Raw genomic sequence first — 24,304 nt, forward strand, 5'->3', positions numbered from 1 at the left:
ATTAAAATTTAAGAGTTAAAAAGATCTGACCAATGGACTGCAATCCAATAGACAAGAATGTCATATAGAAACCCAAATTTCCCTTGGACTTAATAATCAAGAAATATCAATACAAAAATAGCAATATTGAGAGCAAGGTATAAAATAAAGATAGCCACATCAAAGCATAGCCATTCCATGAATCTTCTTCATAATCTCCCATGTATCAGATGAACTCAAAGATAGACACTAGGCACAGGTTCAAAGTAACAACTTCAATAAGACCATGTAGCAGATGAACTCAAATGGATCTTCAATACTTGCTTCAGATGAAGTTTCAATTCACAAGAACTTGGTTTCATGAAAGTTGGTATTGGCAAAGTCCTTTTGCATTGGGAGTGTTGCCTAATTCTAAGTCCAATGTCTCAGATCCAATCCAACAGTCCACACAAATGTCTTTTAGGGTTTTTTTGGTTATTGTGTACATTAAGGTCAAAAAACCACAAACACAATCAAGTATATACAATCACAATATAATCACAAGATAAGGCTCAAATGAGCAAAGTGAAAATGGCATTAAGGTAAACAAGTTAAATGGTATGAATAATGGCAAATGAATAAAGACTAAAAATTAAAGTGCATAAAAGTAAATGGCTTAAAATTAAATGTTAGTTGTTACTTTATTAGAACTTAGTGTAATACCCCAAAATTTACCCTTCTTATTTTCCAAAAAAAAAAAAAAAAAAAAAAAAAAAAATTAAAATTAAAATAAATAATTAAAATATAACAAATTATTTTGGACTTGGGTCTCCCTCATTCCAAGCCCACAAGTCCACGAAAATCAGCTATAAATATAAGAGTTTCAGTAGGGTTTCAGACACTTGGAAATTCCCTGAGAAATAGACTTGGAGTTCACGTGGAGTTTCAAACCTAGGAACTACTCTGCAGCAACCTTCGGGCAGCCCCGAGAAGTTCATTCTGCCTCACGCAAACCCTAAACGTTGCTTCGCCAATCCGGCCTTGTCTTCCAATTTTAACAGGTCTCTCATCAGCTTGGGAGAATCTCAGGGTCGCTTATCCTTTAATTGCTGTAACTTCGGATCTTGATCTGTGTGGTATTTTACTTCTTCCCTTTTATTTCTACTGTTTCTTAGCTGGAACACCTCGATAGGAGGCAATGTTTGAGCCCCTTGGTGGCATTTTTTCTATTTCAAGATATATGTTTTGTGTGATGTGATTGTTTCCCCATAGGATGCGAGGCTTCGCGTAGTCTCCCGTTTGCATGCCAATTTAGGTAGCACTGTTCCTCCGCCTAGGACTTCCTTTTTGCATGCGCGTTCCTACAACGCAAACAAAACCTAAAACCCAAAGCAACACGTTTACTCCTTCTACTACAGGCGAGTAAGTCTCCAAAGGTCGAGCATCCGGTAGATTGCGTAGTAACGTTGTTCACCCCGTAACATAATCCATAACCCCGTAGTTAGTCGAACTACGGCTTGCTCTGATTCTCATTCCAGATGAGATACGTAGGCATAAGACGCGATGTCTTAGCGAGCACAATTACCCCCAACCCGTAGGTCAGCCGAGCTACGAAGACTCTGATTCTCATATTCAGATGAGATACGTATGCAGTGGATGCGACATCCGCGCGAGTCATTTCTCTTAACCTTTTTAGTAAATAGCACATTAGGCAAAACCATACCCTTTAAACAAAAACCGCACAAGTGGATCCCGTAGAGTACTACGGATGCGTAGGGGTGCTAATACCTTCCCTTCACATAACCGACTCCCGAACCCAAGATTTGGTTGCGAGACCTTGTCTTTTTCTTTCCTATTTTCAGGTTTACTTCGAGCGTTTCCTTTCCCTCCTTTGGGATAAATAACGCACGGTGGCGACTCTCCTGTCTTTTTTCTTCGCCGGTTGTTTTTTTTCGCACTGTATTTTTTCAAGTTGCGACAGCTGGCGACTCTGCTGGGGACTTTAGAAGTTGACCTCTTGCTGGTCCATCTTCCCTAAGCGAGTCCCTCCTAGCTTGTGTGTTTTCTTGTTTATTGAGTGTTCATTCTTTTGTGCAGTTACTTATTTGCCTAACTGCATTCATGTACATATGTTTGCTGTATCTGCTGCTGTTTGTTTGTTTGTTGGGATGGGGTGTTCTACGAGAGATAAGCCCATTACCCAGGCTTGAGTGTACACACAGGTTTTAGAGTGGATGTTCATGAGGCTTGCGTGGCATGTTGCTGCGTTAAGTCGTTCGTGAAGAACCACACCCAGACGAGGTTTCTCTTGGATATACTATGTCCTACGGATGTTCCGTAACGACATAATATTCCCCTAGAAATTGTCGACTCTGGTGACCATTTCCCGAGAACTCAGTCGAGGCCTCTCCTCCGAGACGTGATTATGTTAGCTCTGGTGGGCGCATTCTCGCTGATCAATCCAAGGACCCCGAGACTGGGAACTTGCTTTAGGATGTCCTGTTGAGGGGAGTCAGTGGAGGTCTTTTATTCCGTAATAATGCCAAACCTTCAATGGTAAACGTATTATTCGCGACTGAAGGGCTGAAGTTGACGAACTTCTGTTCTTAGAACCTACCAGTGAGGGGCGGGCTAAATTCAGGAAACCTTAACCTCCGACCAACCCGGTTTTCTGGAGCAGTGCTTTGATCTCGTATTATATTCCTCAGTGGTTTTCTCTTCAGACAGTGCAACCTGACAAATGCTCAAGCAGATACAGCAATCCTGATTGACACGCCGCTGCATTACATTCACATCATCACATCATTCTGCATTCATATCATTTAACACATGTTTATCCATTTCTAGGGGGTTTACATCTTCTTCTTGATTCCGGTCGGGGTTTTTTTCTGGTTCTCTTAAGATGGATATTGGCAGAAAGAGACTCGTCGCCTACAAGTTTCCGGTGGTCTGTCTGGAGCCCATTCAACAGTTAATGAAGTTAATGGATCCTGGTTCTCTAGAAGGATTCCGAGAGGATTACGGTTTGATTCTAAGTTTCGTCACGGTTCTTTCCAAAGATCAACATGATGCTCTCTTCACACTACTGCAGTTCTATGACCCTCCATTGAGGTGCTTCACATTCCCGGATTATGTTTTGGTCCCTACTTTGGAGGAGATTGCCAGTTTTCTCAGAATTCCCATCAAGTCACAGTTGCTATTCTACAGCTCGGAGTGTCTGCCCGATCTCAGCATGGTTGCTTCAACCACATATTTGAAGGAATCAGTTTTGAAGGCTAATATGTGTCAGAAGGGAGAAGTTAACGGTTTTCATCTGAGTTTCTTATTGGGAGAAGCAAAGAAGAAGCTTGAAGATGGTGACCAGAGGGGTTTCAATGCTGTGTTGGCTCTTTGTGTGTATGGGATTGTCTTGTTCCCTAATGTCGCCAAATTTATAGACGTAGATGCCATACGCCTCTTCGTGTTGGGAAATCCAGTGCCGACCTTGCTGGGAGATTTCTTTCATTCAGTGCACCACAGGAATAAGAATAGAAAAGGAGGATTGTTGAATTGTTGTGCGCCTTTGTTTTATAAGTGGTTCAGTTCTCACCTACCCAAGTCAGGAGCATTCATTGATGTCAAGGACTCGTTGAGTTGGTCAAAGAGATTGATGGGGTTGAGAGCTGAAGATATTTCTTGGTGGTCTGACCGGAGTTTGCTTCGGGCAGGTATTATTCACAGTTGTGGGAACTTCCCGAATGTTCCGTTGGTAGGAAGAAAAGGAGGAATCAACTATAATCCTTCTCTTGCAGTTAGACAGTTTGGATATGCCTTAAGAACTCCGCCGGTGGAAAAGGATGTGGAAGAGTCTCTGTTTTTCCATTCTTCGCCTGATTTGACGGTATCCCGTAAGGCAGCTGAGGCCTGGCTCAAGGTGATCAAGAAAGGAAGAATTGTTCTTGGGAAAGGAGATTGTAGAGCTTACCCTCAGTATGGAGAATGGCTTCAAGGAAGAATCGAAGAGTTTGGTCTACCGTTTCCTATTGAAGAACCCTTGTATTCACCTACTCTCGAGCAGTCAGCAACGGTGAGCCGAGAGGAGTATGACAAGTTGAAGAACACCACGGAAGGACTTCAAATCGAGAACTCGGAGTTAAGGGAGAAATTGCAAGACTGTATGCATCGATTCCATGAGTCAGAATATCAGAAGGAGGAAGCCGTCAAATTGCAAGAGGAAGCCGAAAGGAAATTTGCTGTGGAGGTGAATTTCTTCAGGAAGACAGACGAAGCCTTGAGATCATCCAGTTCTGAGTTGAGGCGAGTCAAGCAGCAGTTAATGGATGCTCGTGGTAAATTAGCTGGGTGGCAAGAGCGATGGGATGCATTTTCAACTTCTCGGAAGACAAAGGAGGAAGAGACGGTGGCTGAACTGACTGGTCAGATAGAGAAATTGAAGACTTTGCTGAAGGGGAAGAACCATGAGCTGCTGTGTACCCGATCAACTAATGGTTATATCACAGATCAACTCAATGAGGCTCAAGGATATATCGAAGAACTCAAGACGCTGGCAAGTTTGAAGAAATCCAGACTTGAAGAGGTATTTGGAGAAGATGATGGGAATTACTACGGAGAACACATCAACGAACTGGATAGGATCATTCGCAAGAGGAATCTGCTTATCAGGCGTTTGACAGAATCTCCAGAGCATCCTGACACGGTGGCGCTACTGGATGAAGTGAGGAACGGTCCTTATGGGTTGCATACAGGAGGCTGATTTCTGATTTGCTTGTTCCTCTCTTTACTTACTGCTTTGGTGTTATGTAGTGATGATCCACAGGCTTGTTGTGGAGATCCTCCTTTGATGTATTTTTGGCTAAGGCCCTTTCCTTGAACTCATTTGTATGATGGTTTCCCTTTATTACATCTTGATCTCAGGAGTTTATCCATGACTCGGCCTTCTTGCACTACCCACCTGATGTGAGACTGGAATCAAGGGGGTAGAATACCTTTTGGAATTGATAAACATGTCATTGCATTTACATATTCATTGTCATATCTTGCATAACAGGTACCGCTGCGGTGTTCTCATATTGTTTGGTGTTCCACTAGCAGGATAGCTGACTCAGGCATTCACCGATACGGTACCCGGAGGAATCAACAGAGAGCAATGGAAGGTGTACAAGCAGAGCTCGCTGAGATGAGGGCCCGCATGACCCAATTCATGGATGTGGTTCAAGGGGTGGCTCAGGGACAACAAGAGCTCAGGCAGATAATACAGGGGAATCCCCCTGCTCAACCAGAGACAGTGACTGATCCTCCAGCTGGAGAGGTTAACGGACCCAGTGGACCAGGGCCTATCCCGATCCCGCACGCCAACCCCGGTCAACAGCCCGTTCATGATGATCAGGACGATCAGTTTCCCCCACTTCAGGAAGACTTTGGCATGGGTCATGGCGTAGACCCCATGTTCAGGAGATTGGAAGAGAGGTTGAAGGCAGTGGAAGGACAGAATCCTTTGGGAGTAGACGTTGCTGACTTAGGGCTGGTCCCAGGTGTGAGAGTGCCACCGAAATTCAAAGTCCCGGTCTTTGACAAGTACAAGGGCAACTCTTGCCCCAAGACTCACGTGCAAGCCTATTTCCGTAAAATGGTTGCATACTCTGATGACGAGAAGCTACTTATGTACTTCTTCCAGGACAGCCTGGCTGGGGCATCCTTGGAATGGTATATGAGGCTGGACAGAGCCCACATCCGTTGCTGGAGGGATTTGGCGGAGGCCTTCGTGAAGCAGTATCAGTATAATGCAGACATGGCTCCGGACAGAACTCAACTTCAGAATCTGTCTCTTAAAAGCAATGAGTGCTTCAGGGAATACGCTCAACGCTGGAGGGAGACAGCTTCCCGTGTTCAGCCCCCTATGTTGGAGAAAGAAATGGCCAACATGTTCATGAATACGTTGCCCGGACCTTATCTGGAGCGTCTGGTGGGGTGCAATGCTTCCAACTTTGCTGATGTGGTCTCTACCGGAGAGAGGGTGGAGAATTACCTGAAGACCTGCAAGATCCAAAGTGGAGGAGGATCTTCGTCAGGGGTAAAAAAGTCGTTCGTTGGAGGGCATAAGCAAAGAGAGGGGGGAGTGAATTCTTTGGCTTCCAATCAGAACAGAGGTGTTAGAAGGAATAATTTCCAGAATTATCATCAACAACCGTATGTTACGGCTGTGACCATTCCAGCTGCAGCACCACTACAACAACAACAGCCGCAGCGTCAACCAGCTCAGTATCAACAGCAGCAACAACCGGGTAACAGACCCGCTTATCAACAGAGACAAAGGATGATGGATCGGCGTTTCGACACCATTCCAATGTCGTACGCCCAGTTGCTTTCTAGTCTTCAACAACTACAGCTTGTGCAATTACGCACTCTGGCTCCTCCTGTTGGTAGACTTCCGGTGGGTTACGACGCCAACGCTAGGTGTAGTTTCCACTCTGGAGCACCTGGCCACAACATTGAGAACTGCAAAGCTTTTAAGCACGTAGTTCAGGACCTCATAGATTCAAAGGCCATCGACCTTACACCGGCTCCGAATGTCGTTAACAATCCCATGCCCCAGCATGGTGGTGCGAACGTTAACATGATAGAGGGAAAAGCCAAGTCCATTGAGGATGTGTTGAAGTTGAAGACTCCATTGTTGGATATCAAAGGATGCTTGCTGAAGGCCGATGTTTTCCCCGGTTGTGGGAAAGTTTGTTTGGATTGTGCTGCACAGGAGAAGGGTTGTTTGAAACTACAGCAAGGTATCCAGGCCTTGCTCGACAAGGGTATCCTCCAGGTTGAAGATTTGTCTGTCCGAGAGTCTATGGAAGGGGTTGAGGAAGAAGGGTTTGAAGGTGCTACTGAAGAGTTCCTAGATGTTGTTCCTGCTGATTCTGCAGTCCATGATGATGTATTTACTCTTTCCAATATGGTTGACTCTTTTGTATTTGAACTTGATTCCGATGTTTCGGATGTTTATGCTCCAACAAATGAGGTTTCTGAGTACGACTGTGACATTGCAACTATAACTATTTTCTATCCAACTAATCAGATCAGTGTGCCAGAAGCGCAACCCGCGCCACCAGTGCGACGACCTACTATGACCCTTCACCAGTGAAAGGGCCATTCCGTGGCATTATGGGGGGAGCGTGTATACGCACGATCATGAGGTGGAACGGCCACTGAAAGTAGAAGAGGGTCAGAAGCCTGAACTTGAAGGTCCCGCAGTGGATAATGTTGGTGGAATCTGGCGATTCACCAGGAGTGGTAGATTGCTCTCACCACCGGTTACCCAAGCTGATAATGCTGATGCTGTGGCGAAAACCAAAGGCAAGCAAGTCGTGAATGAGGGTACCTCTACACCCCAAGATGGTTCTGAGCCCACTTTTGCAAAGGACGTGGACGAGTTTCTAAGAATCATAAAGAAAAGCGATTACAAGGTAGTCGATCAGTTGATTCAGACTCCGTCCAAGATATCCATTCTCTCACTCCTATTGTGTTCGGAGGCACACAGGGAGGCACTTCTGAAGGTTCTTAATGCTGCATATGTACCTCAGAAGATCTCAGTGAACCAACTAGAAGGGATCGTTGCCAATGTCCATACAAGCAACGGGTTGGGTTTTACTGATTCTGACTTAACACCAGCTGGACGCAATCATAACAAGGCTCTGCACATCTCATTGGAATGCAGAGACACCATGTTATCTCATGTTCTGGTGGATACAGGTTCCTCTCTCAATGTGCTACCCAAGAGGGCCCTGTCGAAGTTAGAAGTAGAGGGTTTGGTCTTGAAACCTTCAGATCTTATTGTGAGAGCCTTCGATGGTTCTAAGAGATCGGTGTTTGGAGAGGTAGAATTGCCAATTCTGATTGGATCACAAACCTTCAACACTGTCTTCTACGTGATGGATATCAGTCCTTCCTACAGTTGCCTGCTAGGTCGGCCTTGGATCCATAATGCTGGGGCAGTCTCTTCAACTCTGCATCAGAAGATTAAGTTTCCGGTCAACGGACGAATTATCACCGTCTGTGGTGAAGAGGACATCCTGGTCAGTAACCTGTCTACATTCAAGTATGTAGAAGTAGAAGGTGAAATTCATGAGACTCTGTGTCAGGCTTTTGAGTCAGTTCAAGTCAAGGATGCAGCTCCGGTGGAAGAAGTTAAAGCGGGTGCCTCTATCTCATCCTTTAAGCAGGCACAGGCCGTGGTGGATTCAGGTGTTGCTCCCGGTTGGGGACGTCTGTTGGAATTACCAGTTAAGGAAGATAAGTTCGGGATTGGATACCAGCCAGCTCTGACTTCTACAACTTCAACACTTCAGGGGCCGATCACTTTCTCCAGTGCTGGCATCATTCAGTATGGTCAAGTCTCTGCTGTCAACGAAGAAGATGGGGATAGTGACTGCGACATCGACAACTGGGTGCGTCCGAGGATCCCGGGTGAAGTCATCAACAATTGGTCTTCTGAAGAGATTATTCAAGTCACTCTTCTTGAAGAGTAATTTTCTTTGTTTATTCATGCATATCCAAGTCTTACGTTCCACCCAGGGCGTAACGACTCATTGTAGGGCCCGTCTATGTGACACTTGCATTTTTTTATCATAAATAAAGGACGTCTTTTCGCATTCAAATATTTCGTTCCTTGTCTTTCTATTTTTTGCAGTTTTTCAAAAAAAAAATGGCAATGTTTTGTTTAGTTTCCACATTTTTTTTCACACTCATAAGCACATACCATCACTCATGCAGATGCACACCACCGGATCCTATTGATAACGGTTCTGCTATGGCTCGCTTCGACTTTGAAAATCCAATCTTTCAAGCTGAAGAAGAGGATGATGAAGATTGTGAACTCCCTGAAGAACTTGCCAGGTTGTTGAAACAAGAGGAAAGGGTTATTCAACCGCATCAAGAGTTTGTTGAAGTGATTAATCTCGGCACCGAAGACGCCAAGAGAGAAATCAAAATAGGGGCTGCTTTGGAAGATAATGTGAAGAAAGGGCTGATTAAATTGCTGCAAGAATACATTGACATCTTCGCCTGGTCTTATCAGGACATGCCTGGGCTGGACACAGACATCGTGGTACACCGCTTGCCTCTCAAAGAAGGTTGTCCTCCGGTCAAGCAGAAGCTCAGAAGAACAAGACCAGAGATGGCTGTCAAGATAAAGGAAGAAGTGCAAAAGCAGTTGGATGCAGGGTTTCTAGCAGTCACCAATTATCCGCCATGGGTTGCAAACATCGTCCCAGTACCTAAGAAGGATGGAAAGGTACGGATGTGTGTCGACTATCGGGATCTGAACAGAGCTAGCCCTAAAGATGATTTCCCATTACCTCACATCGACGTTTTGGTGGATAATACAGCTCAGTTCTCGGTATTCTCCTTCATGGATGGCTTTTCTGGCTATAACCAAATCAAGATGGCACCAGAAGACATGGAAAAGACAACTTTCATAACCCCGTGGGGCACCTTCTGCTACAAGGTGATGCCGTTTGGTCTGAAAAATGCCGGAGCAACATATCAACGAGCTATGGTAACTCTGTTCCATGATATGATTCATCATGAAATCGAGGTTTATGTGGATGATATGATTGCCAAATCTCAGACAGAAGAAGAACATTTGGTGAATTTGCAGAAATTGTTTGAGCGTTTGAGGAAATTCAAGTTGAGGCTTAATCCGAACAAGTGTACTTTCGGGGTGAGATCGGGAAAATTGCTGGGTTTTATTGTTAGCGGAAAAGGGATTGAGGTGGATCCTGACAAAGTGAAAGCAATACAGGAAATGCCTGAGCCAAGAACAGAGAAGCAAGTCCGTAGTTTCTTAGGGAGGTTGAACTACATTGCAAGGTTCATCTCTCACCTAACAACCACGTGTGAGCCAATTTTCAAATTGCTGAGGAAAGATCAGGCTATCGGGTGGAATGAAGATTGTCAAAGGGCTTTTGAGAAGATAAAAGAGTATTTACAGAAACCTCCAATCCTTATACCTCCAGTTCCTGGGAGACCTCTGATAATGTACCTATCAGTGACTGAGAACTCGATGGGGTGTGTATTGGGACAGCATGACGAGTCTGGTCGAAAAGAGCATGCCATATACTACCTTAGCAAAAAGTTTACCGACTGTGAAATCAAATATTCGCAGCTTGAGAAAACTTGCTGTGCTTTGGCCTGGGCTGCTCGCCGACTGAGGCAGTATATGTTGAACCATACTACCTTGTTGATTTCTAAGATGGATCCAGTGAAATACATATTCGAGAAGCCAGCTCTCACCGGAAGGGTTGCTCGTTGGCAAATGATTTTAACAGAGTATGATATTCAGTACACGTCGCAAAAAGCCATCAAAGGTAGTATTCTATCAGACTACCTTGCCGAGCAGCCGATTGATGATTATGAGCCGATGAAGTTTGAATTCCCTGATGAAGACATCATGTTCCTCAAGATGAAAGACTGTGAAGAGCCAGTTGTTGGGGAGGGACCTGATCCGAACGAAAAGTGGACTTTGTTGTTTGATGGGGCTGTCAATGCTAGAGGAAGTGGAATTGGTGCTGTCATTACAACTCCGAAAGGTGCCCACATACCTTTCACCGCTCGTTTGACTTTTGAGTGCACAAATAATGAAGCTGAGTACGAGGCCTGTATCTTGGGCATTGAGCAAGCCATTGATCTGAGAATCAAGACTCTGGACATCTTCGGAGATTCAGCTCTGGTGATTAATCAAGTGAATGGTGATTGGAATACTCTCCAACCCACTCTGGTCCCCTACAGAGATTACACGAGAAGACTGTTGACTTTCTTCACAACAGTAAAGTTGTATCATATACCTCGTGATGAGAACCAGATGGCAGACGCACTTGCTACTCTATCCTCCATGATCAAGGTAATTCGTTGGAACCATGCTCCCAGGATCGATGTGATGCGCCTTGACAGGGCCGCGTATGTGTTTGCTGCTGAACTGGTAGTCGATGACAAGCCCTGGTATCACGATATCAAGCGCTTTCTGAAGAATCAAGAGTACCCTGCAGGGGCATCCAACAATGACAGAAAGACTTTGAGAAGATTGGCAGGCAGTTTCTTCTTGAACAAAGACGATGTGTTGTATAAGAGGAACTTCGACATGGTTTTGCTCAGATGTGTGGACAGACACGAGGCGGACATGTTAATGCAGGAAGTTCATGAAGGTTCCTTCGGTACTCATGTCGGTGGACATGCAATGGCTAAGAAATTGTTGAGAGCGGGTTATTATTGGATGACCATGGAATCAGATTGTTTCAAGTATGCTTGGAAGTGTCATAAATGCCAGATTTATGCTGATAAGGTGCATGTACCGTCGAATCCTCTGAATGTGATGTCTTCGCCGTGGCCGTTTGCTATGTGGGGCATTGACATGATTGGAAAGATTGAGCCGACTGCTTCCAATGGGCATCGCTTCATCCTTGTTGCCATCGACTATTTCACCAAGTGGGTCGAGGCAGCGTCATTTGCGAATGTCACCAGACATGTGGTTGCCCGTTTCATCAAGAAAGAAATTATTTGTCGCTATGGGATTCCCGAAAGAATCATTACTGATAATGGTTCTAATCTCAACAACAAAATGATGAAGGAGTTGTGTCAGAACTTCAACATTCAGCATCACAATTCTTCCCCTTACCGCCCTAAGATGAACGGCGCTGTTGAGGCGGCAAATAAGAACATAAAGAAGATTGTGCAGAAGATGGTCGTTACGTACAGAGATTGGCATGAGATGCTACCCTTTGCTTTGCATGGGTACCGCACTTCAGTACGTACATCGACAGGGGCAACCCCTTACTCCCTTGTGTATGGTATGGAAGCGGTCCTACCTGTTGAAGTGGAGATTCCTTCTCTAAGAGTCCTGTTGGATGTCAAGTTAGATGAAGCTGAATGGATTCGGACAAGGTTCAATGAGTTGAGTCTTATCGAAGAGAAGCGAATGGCAGCCATTTGTCATGGGCAGTTGTATCAGAGTCGGATGAAGAGAGCTTTTGATCAGAAGGTGCGTCCTCGTTGTTTCCAAGTCGGAGATTTAGTGTTGAAAAGGATCCTTCCTCCTCAGACAGATCACAGGGGCAAGTGGACTCCTAACTATGATGGACCGTATATTGTCACCAAGATTTTTGATGGTGGGGCCCTAATGCTTGCAACTATGGAGGGTGAAGACTTCGCTTCCCCTGTGAACTCAGACGTAGTTAAAAAATACTTCGCATAAAATAGACCCGCTGGACAGTAAAAAGAATAGTCCAGGCAAAAATGGGCATCCCGACGAACCAAGAAAATGGAAAGGTTCGGGCAAAAATTAGGGATCAAAAATAAAAAAAAAAGATTGTACACCCGGTAAGTTGAAAACCTGAAAAGGCAACTTAGGCAAAAATGGGTATCCCGGTGGATCGAAAACCCGAAAAGGGCGATCCAGGCAAAAGTTAGGGATTAAGCGAAGGACTGCGTTCTGAGTAGCTCTGAATCTCATCTCGTGCCAATGACTGGAAATTTTTGAAGGATAGGAAACAGTCCAATCACTCTTTCAGAAAGCTGATCATCTGGAGGATCTTGAAGACGGGCAAGTCATAGCAGAATTGGAACCCAATAGAAATCCACTTCACATTGCCATTAGATTAATTTTTGTTTTATCTATTGTGCGATTACCTCTTTCCAGGGATTGCTTCTTAATGTAAATGCCTATTCAGAGGCCATTCAATCAATAAAATCATGTTATTCAGTATATCTCTGTTTTCATTTTCATTTTACTGTTTTGTTTGCGAAAATGACGTCCGAATTTTTGATAAACATTGCATCATGACACATAAGGGCTTTACAGGTACATGCTCAGTAAACATTTAAAATTGCTGTAAATTTTGAGTGCCTTGGATCGTCTATTCAGAACAGATACCCTCGGGGCATTTCTTTAAAATCCCCTTGCAGATGATCGTGAATATCTTCCCCAGAAGTCACCAACAGACTTCGGTGTCTTATCCCTGTAGAGCTAATTAGAGCGTTGGATTCTTCAATCCCCAGCAGGTTTTCACCACTGTACTTCCCCAAGCGTTTGTTTCAGGACATACACTCCCCAGTAGAGTTGACAGTGCCAGACTATATATCCCCAGCGGAGTTGACAGTGCCAGACTGTATCTTTCCAGCAGAAGTGGCTGCTCCTTAGAGTTCGATGCCAGATCGATAGTCCCAATGCCAGATCCATGGTTTCTTTCCTTGAAGCAGAACCTCGGTACCGTATCAGTGTTTGCTCCCCCTGCTGAGTCATCTCTCGCAAACCGTGGTTGCCAGAATCATTGTAGCTTTCCTCAGCAGCAGGCTTCCAATGCCATTCCTTCCCCGATCAGAGTCTCGGTATGGCCAGAACACCGCATGGCTAGTCGTCTCCCCACAGAATTCTTTGCGCCGTGCATCTCCAACAGCCTTGCCAGGGTCCAGAAGATGGTGATCATTTCCCCAGCAGATCCCCTTGCCTCGGCTTGGCATTTTACCCAGCATTTCGCATCCCTGCATGTAGAATCATATTGCATTGCATCCTTCCAAATCGCGTAGCATTTCCATTTTCATGGAGCATTACGCCATTGAAAAATTCAAACATATGCATGTAAACATAAAACATTCTCGGTATCCCAAGTGATAAGCTAGAAGTTGTTTCCAGTACTCAGACTGAAGATTGTTCATGACTTAACTTTGTGTCATTGGCCCAGGCGCCGCCTCTATTATCATTCCCTATTTCTGCCGATGCTGACAGGCATGAAGTTTTCCGGTATCCAGACCGAAGTGGCGTTCAGGCCAGTTTTCCGGTATCCAGACCGAAGTGGCGTTCAGGCCAGTTTTCCGGTATCCAGACCGAAGTGGCGTTCAGGCCAGTTTTCCGGTATCCAGACCGAAGTGGCGTTCAGGCCAGTTTTCCGGTATCCAGACCGAAGTGGCGTTCAGGCCAGTTTTCCGGTATCCAGACCGAAGTGGCATTCAGGCCAGTTTTCCGATATTCAGATCGAAGTGGCGTCCAGGCCAGTGTTCCGATGTTCAGATCGAAGTCCTTTCCAGTATTCAAACTGATGAGCGGCATTCCGGCCATGGTTATTTCTGTGTTACCATTTATTTTGGTATGCAAGTTAACATTCTTTATTCAGACTGACTCTCACCGTACCAGACGGATTCTTCTTTCAAGACCACCTCTTTGCCGATTCTGACAGACATTGTTACTTCATTTCACTTCAGTGCAAATTTTTGGGCTTTTATTGTATTCAATCCCTTGACACCTCGAAAGCACGAAAGCAGCTGTCATCTTCCTTCCGGGTCTCCAGTTGATTGAATAGGGGCAGCTGTAATACCCCAAAATTTACCCTTCTTTTTTTCCAAAAAAAAAAAAAAAAAAAAAAAAAATTAAATAAATAATTAAAATATAACAAATTATTTTGGACTTGGGTCTCCCTCATTCCAAGCCCACAAGTCCACGAAAATCAGCTATAAATATAAGAGTTTCAGTAGGGTTTCAGACACTTGGAAATTCCCTGAGAAATAGACTTGGAGTTCACGTGGAGTTTCAAACCTAGGAACTACTCTGCAGCAACCTTCGGGCAGCCCCGAGAAGTTCATTCCGCCTCACGCAAACCCTAAACGTTGCTTCGCCAATCCGGCCTTGTCTTCCAATTTTAACAGGTCTCTCATCAGCTTGGGAGAATCTCAGGGTCGCTTATCCTTTAATTGCTGTAACTTCGGATCTTGATCCGTGTGGTATTTTACTTCTTCCCTTTTATTTCTACTGTTTCTTAGCTGGAAGACCTCGATAGGAGGCAATGTTTGAGCCCCTTGGTGGCATTTTTTCTATTTCAAGATATATGTTTTGTGTGATGTGATTGTTTCCCCATAGGATGCGAGGCTTCGCGTAGTCTCCCGTTTGCATGCCAATTTAGGTAGCACTGTTCCTCCGCCTAGGACTTCCTTTTTGCATGCGCGTTCCTACAACGCAAACAAAACCTAAAACCCAAAGCAACACGTTTACTCCTTCTACTACAGGCGAGTAAGTCTCCAAAGGTCGAGCATCCGGTAGATTGCGTAGTAACGTTGTTCACCCCGTAACATAATCCATAACCCCGTAGTTAGTCGAACTACGGCTTGCTCTGATTCTCATTCCAGATGAGATACGTAGGCATAAGACGCGATGTCTTAGCGAGCACAATTACCCCTAACCCGTAGGTCAGCCGAGCTACGAAGACTCTGATTCTCATATTCAGATGAGATACGTATGCAGTGGATGCGACATCCGCGCGAGTCATTTCTCTTAACCTTTTTAGTAAATAGCACATTAGGCAAAACCATACCCTTTAAACAGAAACCGCACAAGTGGATCCCGTAGAGTACTACGGATGCGTAGGGGTGCTAATACCTTCCCTTCGCATAACCGACTCCCGAACCCAAGATTTGGTTGCGAGACCTTGTCTTTTTCTTTCCTATTTTCAGGTTTACTTCGAGCGTTTCCTTTCCCTCCTTTGGGATAAATAACGCACGGTGGCGACTCTCCTGTCTTTTTTCTTCGCCGGTTGTTTTTTTTCGCACTGTATTTTTTCAGGTTGCGACACTTAGTATTGCTTTTGCTTTTGTTTTGTTTAAGTCATTCTTTGGAGAACACTCAACCCACTATTCACAAGTATGGATCCTTAAACCAAGACATCTTCCAAAGGAAGGAAAAAAGGCCAAGTTTCCACACAATACCATGAAAGAGGGGAGACTTACAATCTCACTTACTAGAATACTATGCCTTTTGTGTCAAACTTTTAGCGATATTTTAAGCAATCGTAATTGGACTTATGTAGAAGTCACAACTATTTGAGGTCAGACAATAGAAATTTTAGTGTTAATGCATGTTAGACATATGGTATTATGAACCATACTCCTAAAATATACCACACTTAAAAGAATATGCAAAACGGGTGAACCTAATCTCATCCATACTTATGTTGATTTTACAATCAACTAGCCTTAGGATATAGAGATATCATAGGTCCATGAAATGAATGAGAAGAGAATGGGATTGAGATGAAGAGGGAGGAAAAATGGAATCAACACAAATTGGTCAAACGAGGACTTTTGTCAAATTAAAATCATTCATTCATTTTGGGAGATAAAATGTACATTTCATCAATCCTCTAAATCCAATGATTTTAATTCAACAAAGTCAAATCAACCTTGACCAAGGCCCAACAACACAAGTCAATATCAAAAGCTCAACACAATTTATTTTTCAATTAAACAATTAAAATCAATTAAAAATTGCATTAAATTAAATTATGGTTGGTCAAAATCCTAAAACCTCATCAAAACACCAAATAAATGGCCATGAGATTTATCATAGGTCAAACAAGGTCAAAGGACCTTGGAGGAAAAAAATCATTAATATTGGAAACTTAAACCTATTTTTAAACAATTAAATCATGAAAAATATTAATAATGATCCAAAAAATAATTTTAATTTAGAAAATGAAAGAGGAATTTATTTAAATTTTTTTGGTGAAACTCTCATATTTTTTGGATCAATATTAGAATTAATATGAATTAATGAAAATAAACCAAATAAAATGAAAACCAGAAAATAGCAAAAAACATGGACCACTTGATCTCCCTCATTAATTGAGGTGGCAAATCAAGTGGCTCTTAGCGCGCGTTCCGCAATAGACTTTAGTCAATGCGCAGTAGGAAAGGTAATCTGAACCAACGCGAGAGATTAGAACATTTAAAGGGATCCTATGGCTCAGATAAACGCCAGCACACCACCGGAGCCAAAGCTCTGGTCTCCTTCTGCGGTGAGCCTCACCGGGCTGGTTCACTCTCAACCATCACCAAAATAAAAAAGAAGGACATGAATTTAAAGTAAAAATGCGCAGGAGCTCGAATTTGGCCTCAATTTCTTCAAACTCCATGTATATTAAAAGATACATTGGTAGGACTTCAGACAACCAAAGATCAAGAAGAATTATGGAAAATTGAGTGAGAATCAAAGAGATGAGAAATTCTGAAAATTACCTTCAATACAGGTCTGTATGAACACGATCTTGCTTCCAATTGCTCTTGATCTTGCTCTGGACACTTAATGGAATGGAATTGAATCAACAAAAGGCACAAGACTCTTGGAGATTTGAATCTCAAAACAGTGGAGATTCAAACTCAATTTCCAATGGAAATTCTCAAGGTTATCCTTTGAATGAGAGGGTTTGGAGCTAGGGATTCAAAGCTGGTGCGCAGGGTCCTTAATTCTGAGCATGAAAGGCTCTATTTATAGGCCAAATGATTGTTATTTGCACACTTGAAATTAAGTTCCAAAAATAGCAATGTACATTTCATGGATGCATGGGCGTGTGATAGGCCCATGTTATCATCTCTTCAGTTCCAAAAATGAGTACAAACATTGTTGAAGTCACATTGGTAAGCCATGCAATTGTGTATTAGGAATGCAAGTTCAATTATGCCAAATGGTGATCCAAGTTCAAGCCATGCGCAAGTCACTCATACTTTCTCCAAATGGGATGAAGTTGGACTTTTTGAAAAGGTTAGATCAAGAGGAACAACTTTCATTTTGAACACCTTTTCATTTGAAGCTTGGATCATGATGAATTTTTAGGTGGATGTTGGGAAAATCAAACATGTCAAAAAAAATTCTAAGTGTCAAGCCATATGTTCACTTATTCCATCTTGGCTAACTTTTAATGTGAGCTTCAAATAAGAAGCGTTCCTTCATCAAAGTTGTATCTCTATCATAGTCCTTAAAAATGGTTACAAATTTGACCTAATTTGGATTTAGCATGAAGGAGTTATGCATTTTTGAAGTTGAGGAAAATCACTTGTTCAATGGCATTGGACCAAAATGACTTATAATGTCTCCTCATATCACATGCATATAAAAGTTTAATTTTCTCTTCCTCTAAACATAAAAGTTGAATTAGACATCTTTAATTTGATTGTGCAACTTGAATAGATTTCATATCATAAAAATTGAGCAAGTTATGGCCTTGGGAATTTGACCTCCAAATTAGGGTTTAGACAAAATGACCTATAATCTTTTGGCATAAAAAATGACTTTCCAAGAAAAACTAGCTCTTGAGATCAAAATGAAAGTTGTTTGTAATTTCATTTAGAGTAACTATTTTCTTGGAATAATTTTCATATGACAAAAATTGTAGGAGATAAGGTCTAGGGAACCCCAGTTTTGATCAAATGAATTCCTCTGGTCAACCACCATGCACCAACTTGCTAGCTTGATATTCTCTTGACTTTTGGGACTCATGAAGGATCATATATGCATAATATGATGAAATTTGAAGTATCCATTGAAATATTTGATCAATTGGTGAAGAAGCTTGTTGAAGAAGTTACACAAGATACCCAGATGAATTAGGGTTTCCAAGGCAAACAAACTCCAAACTCTTGATGAATTATTGAGAAAAATAACATGTAAAGACCATGGGGATTCATATATGATGCTTAGAGCCATAGTAAACCAATTCTTGATTGAACTCCTTGCATTGAGGGTCTTAAACCCTAGATGTGAGCTTGATAGATCAAAGGTGAGCATATGCCCTACCTACAAAAGAGTTAGTTTATACAAAGACATGTTTTTGGTATTTCGACTAGTAAAAATGATAAAATACAAAGTATGATACAATCAAATGATGTTTGGTGATCTCTCCCAATGCAAACCCAATTAATAAGGGGTAAGGAGGATGTCAAGATGTGATCCCAATGCCATTGCATATGATGAGATAGCATAAGGGATCTTAGGGTCAAAATTGGGGTCTTACACAGGCCTGGAAAGGTGGTCAGCAACTACATTCTCCGTACCCTTCTTGTCTCGAATATCCAGGTCAAACTCTTGCAGTAAAAGGACTCATCGAAGTAACCTAGGTTTGGCGTCCTTCTTGCTTAACAGGTATCAAATAGCTGCATGATCTGTTTAAACTATAATTTTAGCTTCGACCAGATAAGATCGAAATTTATCAATAGCAAAAACAACAGCGAGGAGTTCTTTTTTGGTTGTTGCATAGTTAACTTGAGCGGTATCCAGGGTTCTGCTGGCATAGTAAATTACGTGTAATTTCTTGTATTTTCTTTGCCCTAGAACAACACCAACAGTGTAATCGCTAGCATCACACATGATTTTGAAAGGCTGGTTTCAATCTGGAGGTTGAATAATAGGTGCAAAAATCAGTGCTTGTTTCAAAAGGTTGAATGCTTCAATACATTTTTCGGTGAAAATAAACTCGACATCTTTCATTAGAATGCTAGTCAGAGGTTTGGTTATTCTAGAGAAGTCTTTAATAAAGTGCCGATAGAAACCGGTGTGTCCAAGAAAGCTTCGGACTTCCGTAATGGTCTTAGGTGGTTTGAGGTCTTCTATAACCTCTATTTTGGCTTTATAAACCTCAATGCCTTTTTCAGAGACTATGTGTCCTAATACTATTCCTTCGGTAACCATAAAGTGACATTTTTCCCAGTTTAGCACAAGGTTTGCTTCTACGCATCTTTCTAGAATTTTCTCAAGGTTAGCTAGACAATTTTCAAAACTGAATTTGCATACCAAGAAATCGTCCATAAAAACTTCCATAATCTCATAAAGGAAATCTGTGAAGATTGACATCATACAATGTTGGAAGGTAGCTGGGGAATTGCCAAATCCGAATCGAATTCGTCTATAGCCAAATGTTTCGTAAGGGCATGTAAAGGTTGTTTTCTCTTCGTCATCGGGGTGAATAGGAATTTGGAAAAATCCCGAGTATTCATCTAAATAGAAAAAGTAAGAGTGTCTAGCTAGACGCTCAAGCATTTGATCTATGAATTGGAGAGGGAAATGATTTGTCCTAGTTACCTTATTTAGTTTTCTGTAATCGATGCACATACGCCAACCGTTTTCCACACGCTTAACTACACGCTCGCCTTTCTCATTTTCCACAATTGTGACACCTCCTTTTTTAGGTACCACATGTACAAGGCTCACCCACTTACTATTTGAAATTTGATAAATTATACCAACCTCTAGTAGTTTTAGTACTTCTTTCTTAACCACATCGCTCATTATAGGGTTTAGCCTTCGTTGATGTTCTCTAGAAGGTTAGAATCTTCCTCCAGCAAGATTCGGTGCATGCACGCGGATGGGCTTATCCCTTTGAGATCAGATATGTTATATCATAAAGCTGAGGGATACTTTCGTAAGATATCTAAATGTTGATTCATTTCATCTTCATTCAAGGTGGCGCTCACTATAACGGGGAAATTTAGTTCTTCATCTAAAAACTCATATCTTAGATTCTTGGGTAGTTCCTTAAGTTCTATAAATGGTTTCTTAGGATATGGCATATGGTTCGGGGTAAGTGCTAAGCATTCATAAGAGTTGTCATCCATGTAAGGCTCCATTCCAAATTCGTCGTCTTCTCTTATGGGAGTCAAGGGAAATTTCATTTTCTCGGGAGGTCTTTCTTGATCTAGCTCCCTTATGCATTCATCAATGATATCGATGGCATAACATGAGTCTTCTCTGACTGGTGCCATTAGGAATTTGGAAAGTATAAATTCTATCTTCTCATCATCTACTTCAAAAGTTAATTTTCCTCTTTTAACATCTATTATGGCTCTTGCTGTTGATAAGAAAGGTCTACCAAGGAGGATTGGGATTTCGTCATCTTCTTTAATGTCGATTACAACGAAATCTATTGGGATATAAAGTTGGCCGATTTTAACTGGAATGTATTCTAATATGCCTATTGGATATTTTACAGATCTATCGGCTAATTGAAGAGACATCTTAGTCGGTTGCAATTCTCCTAGGTTTAACCTTCTACAAACTGCTAAAGGCATTAAGCTTACGCTTTCTCCCAAGTCTAGGAACGCTTTGTCTATAACATGATTCCCTAAAGTACAAGGTATGGAAAAGCTTCCGGGATCTTTCTCCTTCTTAGCAAGTTTAATCTCATCAATGGAGTTGCACTCTAAAGGTTTGGGATCATCAAGCCTATGTTTGTTGGTCAAGATGTCTTTAAGGAATTTAGCATAAGATGGTATCTGGGTGATGGCTTCGGGTAATGGGATTTCTACGTGGAGTTTCTCGATCACCTTTATAAACTTTTTATATTGGTTATCAATTTTGGTCTATTTAAGTCTTTGCGGGTATGGAATTGGTGGTTTATAAGGAGAGGGTGGAACATAAACTTTTTCTTTATCTTTCCCTTATCTTTTTCTTCTTGGTCTTTTGTCTCTCTAGTTCCTCTACTTTATCTGTAGACACAACGTTTTTCTTAGAACTCGGTGGTCCACTCAAGGATGGTTTTTTCGGTTCTTCATAAGTGGCCCCACTTCGTAGGGTAACATCGTTAGCTTGCCCTCAGGGGTTTGGTTGAGGTTGTCCAGGAAATTACCCTCCAGGTTGTAAGAACAAGATTCCGTGTCTACAACTCATCTCTAAGATTTTGAGGATAACAAAGGATGAAACAAATAGGTAGCCAAACATAATTTATCTAAGTGTGCAGGACTCTAATATAAAAAGAGGTCAGATAGACATATATCAGATACACACGCAAGTTCAGAATGACCAATTAGAAGTTATTCAGGCAGAAGCTTTGACTCTAAACAAAAAGGAAGCCTACAAAGCTCAACGAAGAAAGAGGTATCAGACGCTCTGATTCTAAAAATCATACTATAGGGTGTGATGCTTTTTCATCATGATGTAATCACTATCAGGAAGACATCAAGAACCTCAGAAGTCAATCAACTTTCAGCAACTATCTGAAGATGCACACGCTGAATAGAAACTCTGATCTCTGTACACTCTGAATTAGAAACGATCAATAAGACTTAACTGTGAAGTCTTTCACTTATGGCAGGAATCTATTTTTGGAAGAAAGTTAACGCGCCCCAAACTGCTAGGGAAAGAACAAAGAGATTAATTACATTAAATATAATATATATATTATATATATATATATATAATATATATATATAATATATATATATATATATATATATATATATATTATATATATATAATATATATAATATATATATATATATATATATATAGGATGGATCATCTTCACATCTATCAACGAAGCACACGAGAATACTGAACCTAATCACAAATCTCTTTTTTCATTCTCTTTTCACACGAGTTGTTGCTCTAAGTGTGGACCAATTTTTTTGTGTGTTCTTATATTATGGAATTTCTACTTACCTAGAAGCACTAAGCACATAACTGTATTTCCCATTAACTGCTAAATATTCCTCAAGTGACTTGTGAAGTCTGTAAACATGAGAGGGCTAAGAGATATTTATCCTCTTAGACGCTAAGTATTGTAATCTTTCAAGATTAGTGGATTAAGTCCTTGTTGAAGGTGAAATCACCTTGCCCGGGTGGACTGGAGTAGCTTTGAATTTCACGCGAAATCACCTTGTCATGACCTTTTCTTTGCTTAGGTTGGAATATATTGTGAGAATGGTTTTGTGATTGAGCCAATAGGATGTTTAAGTTATCAAATGAAGATGGAGAAGTTAATGGTCGTTCTTGTTGCAAGATTGAGTAAAAAATGTTAGAAACATCAAGGAGCGACTTGATCGTTAGGATTTGAGACTTGATATTATTGAAATTTTCGTTCAAACCCTTCAAGAAATAGATAACGTATTCCATGTCAGGTTGTTTCTTAAGTGTGGCATGTGTACACAGGTGCATGTTAGAAGAACTCGGAGGGTTTCCAGGTCCTCCCAAAGTGTCTTGAGCTCATTAAATTACGTTGTTATTGATTTCTCACCTTGGCGCATAGAGTGAATTTGTTGACGGAGATCAGATAACCGGAAATGACCAGTCTTAGAAAATCGATTATGGATATCTCTCCAAAGTTGAGCCACATCGTCCATGTAAATGGTGCTCTACGCGCTATCTGGAAAAAGAGACGCAGAGATCCATGCAAGAACGATATTACTTCATCGCTCCCATGTATCGAATAAAGGATTATATTCCTTCAGAGTTGTGATCTGGTCGTTGATGAATTTTATTTTGTTCTTATTGAGAAAGGGATGTTTAATGGACATTCTCCAAGATTCACAGTTGTTTCACGACAACGGTGGTGTAACAAGAACGATGCCTGGATTCTCTGCAGGATGCAGATAATATGAGCTAGATTGATCAAGGGTGGTGTTATTGCTTGCAAAATTGTTGTTGTTTTGTGATATGTTATTGTTGTTATTCAGTGGATATTCAAGTTTATTAACCATGATGGAAGATGTGAAGGAAGCTCGAGAATGAGAGGAAGAAGAAGAATAGTGAATGTAAAAAGTACTCACACTACTGATACCATAATAGAATTTGTGTATTTGTGCATAATTGAGCTTAACATTTGATATTGATGAAGGTAAAGAGATATACACAATAGGTGGTTTGGATAGCAAGCAACATAAAATAACAAACTATCCTAAAAAAAGTAAAACCCTAACTACCCCTACTGTCATTACCCAAAAATAGTAATACAATCCAATAAAAACTAAAAATGGAGCTTCCACAATCACCCTTGTATATAGTTCTAAGCCATATGTAATCACCATGATTTGGTAAAGACACAAATAACGGCGCAAAGAAAAAGCAACAAAACATAGAGAAAAAAAGTGAAAACACCTTTCGAGAGAGATAATATATATCCCTAAACTAAGACAATTTAAAGAAAAAGCAACAAAACATAGAGAAAAAAAGTGGAAACACCTTTCGAGAGAGATAATATATATCCCTAAACTAAGACAATTTTGAATTTCATTAGCAGTTTATATAATGACATTTAAGGAAGGAGAGGAAGACAACACCCATAGATATAAGATTTTCCCAAAGGGAACAACCTTAGAACTGTTGAGCCAAATATGGTTTGAATAACAATAGTCTATATTTGTAGAGTTTTGATGATAACATTTAATTATGAATAATAGATACTGGAATGCTTTTGTTTCTATGTGTAGAATAATTTGCAATTATTTATAGGAAATAAAGTGATGAACGTCTACAAAATAAATAACATATGTATCATAGTCAACAAGTTTGACCACCTACATCTCAAGCCTAAATGATTATCTACACCTAGACAAATGAAATGATCATCTGCACTAGAATCGAGAAGATTGACCATATGATCATCTCCAATCACTTAGAAGAAATGATCATCTATCCTTAGAGAAAAGGAATGATCATTTGAGCTTAAGTCAACAAGGTTGATCATTTGTACTCAATGCTAATACAATCATTTATATCCCAGGACAAGAATGAGCATTTATACCTCAACAAACATGATTATTTTTACTTAATACAAGT

The 24,304-nt window shown here is 41.4% G+C and overlaps 1 protein-coding gene across 1 annotated transcript; it reads right to left on the minus strand.

Annotated features, from left to right (window-relative positions):
- Positions 1-20,151: 20,151 nt before the first annotated feature.
- LOC127103636 (uncharacterized) lies at positions 20,152-22,223 on the minus strand. The gene is made up of 2 exons (XM_051040883.1): positions 22,190-22,223; positions 20,152-21,053 (listed from the first exon to the last, which is right to left on the minus strand). The coding sequence occupies exons 1-2, from the start codon at positions 22,221-22,223 to the stop codon at positions 20,152-20,154; spliced, it is 936 nt and encodes a 311-aa protein (XP_050896840.1).
- Positions 22,224-24,304: the final 2,081 nt, after the last annotated feature.

This window comes from Lathyrus oleraceus, chromosome 7 (genome assembly GCF_024323335.1).
Source record: "Lathyrus oleraceus cultivar Zhongwan6 chromosome 7, CAAS_Psat_ZW6_1.0, whole genome shotgun sequence".
Lineage (NCBI taxonomy): Eukaryota > Viridiplantae > Streptophyta > Magnoliopsida > Fabales > Fabaceae > Lathyrus > Lathyrus oleraceus.